The sequence below is a fragment of the Myotis davidii genome, unplaced genomic scaffold, assembly GCF_000327345.1.
Source record: "Myotis davidii unplaced genomic scaffold, ASM32734v1 scaffold1364, whole genome shotgun sequence".
In the NCBI taxonomy this organism is placed as follows: domain Eukaryota; kingdom Metazoa; phylum Chordata; class Mammalia; order Chiroptera; family Vespertilionidae; genus Myotis; species Myotis davidii.
In genome coordinates, this window is record NW_006295736.1 from 391,833 (window position 1) to 398,868 (window position 7,036).

The 7,036-nt window shown below is 52.9% G+C and overlaps 1 protein-coding gene across 4 annotated transcripts in view; it reads left to right on the forward strand.

Annotated features, from left to right (window-relative positions):
* OGDH (oxoglutarate (alpha-ketoglutarate) dehydrogenase (lipoamide)) overlaps positions 1-3,404 on the forward strand; it is a 39,494-nt gene extending 36,090 nt beyond the window's left edge. For all 4 annotated transcript variants that reach the window (XM_006770389.2, XM_015568229.1, XM_015568231.1 and 1 more), the window contains 3 exons: positions 2,057-2,220; positions 2,301-2,455; positions 2,535-3,404. In XM_006770389.2, the coding sequence (XP_006770452.1) occupies positions 2,057-2,220; positions 2,301-2,455; positions 2,535-2,655 (440 nt within the window). In that variant the 3' untranslated portion in view covers positions 2,656-3,404. The remainder of the gene's footprint in view (positions 1-2,056; positions 2,221-2,300; positions 2,456-2,534) is intronic.
* Positions 3,405-7,036: the final 3,632 nt, after the last annotated feature.

Sequence of the window (7,036 nt, forward strand, 5' to 3'; positions counted from 1 at the left end):
AGTTAAATGTGTCTGTTTTTGGTTGCTTTTACCTGTGTCTTTGATGTCACCTCCAGGAAATCACTGCCAAAGCCAGCGTTGTGGAGCTTTCACCGTATTTTCTTCTGGGTTTGTGATTCTGGCGCTCTGTCAAGCCTGTAGCTGTTTGAGCTGTTTGGCGTCTGGTGTGAGGCCCGGCTTCGTTGCCTGTGGATCCGCCGTGTTCCAGCACTTTGTTGAGGAGCCTGGCCTTTGCCCTGAGAGGTCTGGGCACCTTGTCAGAAGTCACTTGACCACAGATGTGAGGACTTGGGTCTGGGCTCTCTGTCCTACCCCAGGGTCTGCAGCTCTGTCTTGATGCCAGGTCCACCTGCGGTGTTTGCTTATTTGTTTTGGATACGGAACATTTCCTTATCATGACATCACATAAAACAGGAGCTGGGTGCCCTGGCCGGGAGTCCAGCGCCGCCTTTCAGTGCCTGGGACAAAGCCCAGCCCGCCAGGCAGGACCACCGGGCGGGCAGGACCACCGGCCGGGCAGGACCACCGGCCGGGCAGGACCACCGGCCAGACAGGACCACCGGCCAGACAGGACCACCGGGCAGGACCACCGGCCGGGCAGGACGCGCTGTGCTGACCACTGTGCTTTACAGTGTGCTTTCTGTGGTGAAATCGGGAATTTGGATCCTTCGTTCTTTCTCGGGACAGTGAGGCTATTTGGGATCCTCTGAGATTCCATGACCATTAGGATGGCTTGGCATTTTCTGAGTTCTGGGATCACCCACTGGAAGTGGGTCTCTAGGAGATGGAGTTTTCTCTTTCTGCAAAAAATTTAAAAAAAAGTGATTTTGATAGGGATTGCATTGAATCTGTAGATCGCTTTGAGTATATGTACATCTTTTTTTTTTAAATATATTTTATTGATTTTTCACAGAGAGGAAAGGAGAGAGATAGTTGGAAACATCGATGAGAGAGAAACATCGATCAGCTGCCTCCTGCACATCTCCTACTGGGGATGTGCCCGCAACCCAGGTACATGCCCCGACTGGAATCGAACCTGGGGCCTTTCAATCTGCAGGCCGACGCTCTATCCACTGAGCCACACCGGTTTCGGCGTACATCTTAATATTCAGTCTTCTGGTCCATGAACTTGTGTCTTTCCACTTGTTAGTGTCTTCTTTATTTCAGCATACTTGGTAGTTTCAAGAATAAGTCTTCCACCTTCCTGATTAAGTTTATTTCTAAGTGTTTATTCTTTTGTCAGTGCTATTTCGAATGCAGTTGTTCTTTTGTTTCACGTTTGGGTTGTTTGTTGTTAGTATACAGAACTGCAGCTGAGTCCTGGTGGTTGAATTTTCTATCCTGCGACGGTGTTGAGTGTGTCTCTTAGCTCTGCTGTCTCTTTGTGGAATCGTTAGGGTTTTCTACACGGAACGAGCTCATCTACACCAAGCTTCACTTCTTTCTTCCCAGGTTGGGTGCCTTTTATTTCCTTCTCCTCCCCATGCTCTGGCGGGACCCCCAGCACTGTGTTGAGTAGAGGTGGTGAGAGCGGACGCCCTCATTCCTGACCTTGGAGAAAAGCTTTCTGTCTTGAACCACTGAGCACTGTGTGCGCTGTGGGCTTTCTGATCTGGCTTTTATCACCTGGAGGTGGTTTCCTTCTGGTCCTCGCTCCTTTCGCTAAGTGAGCGCCTCATTTTAGACACAGCTTCCCAAGGTCAGCCTTGTCCCCTGGGCCGGATCCCAGCCATGAGCTCCTGACTGTTGGCAGGGTTGTGTGGAAAGTTCCAGTGTCTGTGAGCTCCTGAGGGGTTGGAGCAGATGGCCACGGGGTGCTTTTCTAGACACAGTGGCCTCTGAAGTCTGTTCTGAAGGGTGGACGGGGTCGTCCGCCATCCAAGGCTGACCGTGCGCCCACAGGCTGATCCTGCATGTGCTTCCCAAGGCCTCCTTGGGCTGGAAAACTCAGGGGCATCCAAGGCCGAGGGGCTCCTGGTCAGCCCTGCCGCCTGCTGTGTGGTCCCCACTCGCATGGGCACTGGGTGTCCTTAGCCAGGTCCGGACTCTCTCCTAGGGACCCACTTCCAGCGGGTGATCCCAGAAGACGGCCCTGCAGCCCAGAACCCAGAGAACGTCAAGAGGCTCCTGTTCTGCACCGGCAAGGTGTACTACGACCTCACCCGCGAGCGCAAAGCGCGGGACATGGTGGAGCAGGTGGCCATCACGAGGATCGAGCAGGTGAGGGCAGGGGTGCGGCAGCTGGTGTGCCAACCTCGCCGCTGCTCTGAACGTCCTCCTGACACGCCCCTCTCCCCCAGCTGTCGCCGTTCCCCTTCGACCTGCTGCTGCAGGAGGTGCAGAAGTACCCCAACGCCGATCTGGCCTGGTGCCAGGAGGAGCACAAGAACCAGGGCTACTACGACTACGTGAAGCCCCGGCTGCGCACCACCATCAACCGGGCCAAGCCCGTGTGGTAGGCGCCGCCCGCGTCGGGACCGGTGTAAGGGATCCGGGCCCTCAGGTGGCCTTACATCACTGCTCTGTCCCTGCAGGTACGCTGGCCGAGACCCCGCGGCAGCACCGGCCACCGGCAACAAGAAGACCCACCTTACGGAGCTGCAGCGCCTGCTAGACACGGCCTTCGACCTGGATGCCTTCAAGAACTTCTCGTAGATGCTGCCTGGCCACTGGGCCACAGCCTCCGTCCACCACTGCCCTCGCTTCTCAATTAAAGAAATCATAGTGCCTCCGCGTGCCCACACTCCTCGCCCCTTAGTAGCCTGCTGCTGTCCTCACAGGGCCGGCTCCCGGGCTCCAAGCTTCTCTACTGAGCAGCCTTCAGAGGCTGTGGGAGCTGGAGGAGAGGGCGCCCTGCAGGAGTCCTGGGAGGGTCGGCCAGCCCCACGCCCAGCTCCACCCCAGGAACAGCCCCATGGGGCTTACCACCCAGCAGGGGGTCCTGCACTGGCACCAGGTGGGCGGCTTTTCCTGGGTGGAGCCCTCAGAGGCCCTGTGGAGTGGGTGGGGCAGCTGACAGGGCCTGAACCTGACCTGACAGGGCAGGCCGCTCTCCAGTGTCCGCCGCACTTCTCAGAGGGTCCCGGAGCGCATGGCCAGAGGGACGGAGGGAGGTCAGAAAGCTCCACCTGACCCACAGCCAGGGCGGCCACGGGTCTGACGGTCCTGCTCCCTGGCCACCTTCCCTCGGCCCGCACAGCCCAGACTTCTCTCCTGGCCCCTTGCGCACCGTGGAGACCCAACTGGGAACTCTCTCTCTGCTGTGCCAAAGCTGTCAGGGGGGCGAGGCAGGGCCTCCCCCTCACCTGTCACAGGGACAGATCTGATTTATTTATTTTGGTTTAAAAAAAGGAAAACACTTTGCGTTGCATTTGGCTTGACTTGTAAACTAAGTTATCCGTGAACCTGTCTGCGCGTCATTCTTTCCGCCGCCTTCTCCTGAGGCCTCCACCTGCCCCTCACCCGCACGCCTGTGCTCTTGTGCCCGCAGGCCAGCACCCCTCCTCCTGCCTGGCCTGCCCGCCATCCGTGCACATCATGTCGGGTTCAATTTCGGAGCCTCCCCTGCTCCTGGTCCCTCTGCGTGGCCTGGTGGGTCCCCTGGGCACCTGTTGTTGGTCAGCATCCCCACCCAGAAGCCAGCCCAAGTGGCTCTCAGAGAAGCGGGCACACCAGCAGGGTCCCCATCCCCCCAGGGCCAGGGTCCCCTCTTGACAAGAGTCCCAGTTTGAGCCCACAACTGGTCAGCCTTAGCCTCCAGGACCAGCCCTGAGGGAGAGCTCAGGGGAAGGCCTGGGCATGGACATGGGGTCCCCTCCCGTAGCAGGAACTCCTGATGGTCACCCCATCCTCAAGGCTGCACCTGAGTCCTTTGCCCTAGAAGCCTCTTCAGAATCGATTTCATCCTGCACTCCCTGCTGCTTGCCCGACAGCCCTCCAGTCCTGCATGCGGGGGCCATGTGCAGGCGGTGTCCTGTGTGCCCAGGGCCTGCACTCAGCCCCAGGTAGGGATCCTGGAAGCCAAAGTCTCCCTCCTCAATATTTTAAAATATATTTTTATTGATTTCATTAGAGGAAAGGAGAGGGGGGGAGAGAAAATCATTGATCGGCTGCCTCCTGCATGCCCCACACTGGGAATCAAACCCGCAACCTGGGCATGTGCTCTTACCGGGAATCAAACCATCATAGGTCGATGCTCAACCACAGCCATGTCAGCCAGGCATCCCCTCAACTTCTAAGAATACAAAGTTGGCCCTAGCTGGTTTTGCTCAGTGGATAGAGCGTCGGCCTGTGGACTGAAAGGTCCCGGGTTCAATTCCAGTCAAGGGCACATGCCTGGGTTGTGGGCTCGATCCCCAGTAGGGGTTGTGCAGGAGGCAGCCGGTCAATGATTCTCTCTTATTGATGTTTCTGTCTCTCCCTCTCCCTTTCTGAAATCAATAAAAATATATTTTTTAAAAATAATGACACAAAAAGGATGTATTAACATTTAAAAAAAAAAAAATACAAAGTCCTGAGCCCAAAAACTGACCCAAAGGAAATAGGGAAAGGAGTAACAGGAAAAAGCACAGGAAGTGGAAATACCAGGAGTTGGAGAGGCTGGCATCTGACCCTGGGGGCTGGAGCACAATGAGTGAGGGCAGGAGCAGGAAGTGCAGAGGGCGGGCCTGTGGGGGGACTTGGGTTGCATCTTGCCCTGAGTGCTGGGAGAAATCACTACAGGGTTCTATTTATTTTTTAAAAACTTAATTGGTTGTAGAGAAAGAAACATTGATTTGTTGTTCCACTTATTTATGCACTCATTGGTTGGTTCTTTTTGTTGTTAATCCTCACCCAAAAATACTTTTCCATTCATGTTTTATTTTTTTTTAATATATTTTATTGATCTTTTACAGAGAGGAAGGGAGAAGGATAGAGAGTTAGAAACATCGATGAGAGAAAAACATTGATGAGCTGCCTCCTGCACACTCTCTACTGGGGATGTGCCTGCAACCAAGGTACATGCCCTTGACTGGAATCGCACCTGGGACCCTTGAGTCTGCAGGCCGACGCTCTATCCACTGAGCCAAACTGGTCAGGGCTTCATTCATTTTTAGAGAGAGTGTAAGGGAGGAAGAGAGAGAGAGAAACATAGATGTGAGAGACACATCAATTGGTTGCCAGGGCCGAGACACCATCAAGAAGTGAAAAGACAGCTCACAGAAAATATTTACAAATTATATCTGATAAGAGACTTCTATCTAGAGCAGTGGTTCTCAATCTTCCTAATGCCACGACCCTTTAATACAGTTCCTCATGTTGTGGTGACCCCCAATTTCATTGTTACAAATTGAACATAAAGCATAGTGATTCATCACAAAAACAATATGTAATTATATATGTGTTTTTTGATGGTCTTAGGCGACCCCGGTGAAAGGGTCATTCAAACCCAAAGGGGTCACGACCCACAGGTTGAGAACCGCTGATCTAGAATATACTAGTATAAAGAATTTCTACAGCTCAATAATAAAAACACAACTCAGTTAAAGCTTACATAGGGCCCTAGCCAATGTCACTCCAGTACATTTGATTTAAAAAATTATGAAAAATTATGTATGACTAGTAAGCACATGAAAAGGTGTTCAACATAATCAACGAGGAAAATGCAAGTCAAAACCACAATGAGATACCACCTCACATTCACTGTCCCAACTAGAACAGAAAAGACAGGGTGTGGGGAAACGGCACTGCTGGTGGGACAGCAACATGGTGCAGCTTCTGTGGACACAGGATGGAGGCCCCTTAGAGGTTTAATACAGAGTTGCCTGCGGCCCAGCTGTTCCACTGTTAGGGATATACCCAGAGGAATGAAAACACATGTTCCCAGGAGCATTATTCGTAACAGCCAAAAAGAGACAGCCCAAATGCCCATTGAAAGGACAGGGCAGGACTGATGGCTGTGTCCTTAACCCCTCTTCCAAGAAAAAGCCGCAGGGTGTATCAGTTACTCGGCCTGCCCTTATCTCGGCCAATGGAAAAGTGGGGGAAACTAGCCCAAGGCCAAAAGTATGCTGGCCACCCCCCCCTGTCTTTGTGTAACCAGACCCTAGCTGCCCCCTGCCCTACCCCCCCCCTCCCCGCCCCCGACCCCAAGCCCTATAAATTCTTTGTTCTCTTGGGACTCGGGGCTCTCTCTTGCATCCAGTAATGGAGGCAAGGGGGGGACCAAGCGAGCTTGTATAAGAGTTCCCTGGTGTGGTTTCCTTGGGGATCTTGAAATCTGGGCATAACACCCATCAACTGATGTTCAAAAACGCATGGCCTAGCCCTGCCCAGCTAGAGCATTTTTGCGATATGCCAAGGTTGGGGGGATCAATCCTCAGGGCAAACACAAAAATTAACCAACAAATGCATAAATAAGTGGAATAACAAGTAACTATCTCTCTCCCTTTCTTCCCTTCCTTTCTCGAAGATCAACCAATCAAAAAAGTTTTTAAGAGCTTTCCCATCCCTCCTATCTTAAAAAATGTGGTCTACCCATAATCATGGAATATTACACAGCCATAGAAAGGAATGAAATACTGACACATGCTCAACATGGAGCGTTGCCTACAGACAGAAAAAGGTCCCAGGTTCGATTCCAGTCAAGGGCATATGCCTGGGTTAGGGCTCATCCCCAGTAGGAGGTGTGCAGGAGGCAGCCAATCAACGATTCTCATCATTGATGTTTCTCTCTCTCTTTTCCTCACCTTCTCTGAAATCAATAAAAACATCTTTTTAAAAAGTTGAGGGTAGTCACGGCAACGTGGTCTTCCTAAACGAGGGGAGGAAAAGTGGAAGAAAGTTTAAAGGGTGATAATGGCACGTGAAAGGTGCAAACTGATCAAATGCTTCTTCCGCCGGAACCCAAAGCCGGCCCAAGGGGGCAGCTTCAGGAGGAGAGAAGCGCAGGGGGCACTATGACGTGTCTGGTCGCGTGGTTTGCTTTAAGCCAGGAGACCGCCCACCTCCGCAGGGCAGGGCGCCTCCGCCCACCCCACCTCCTCCGCCCCACAGG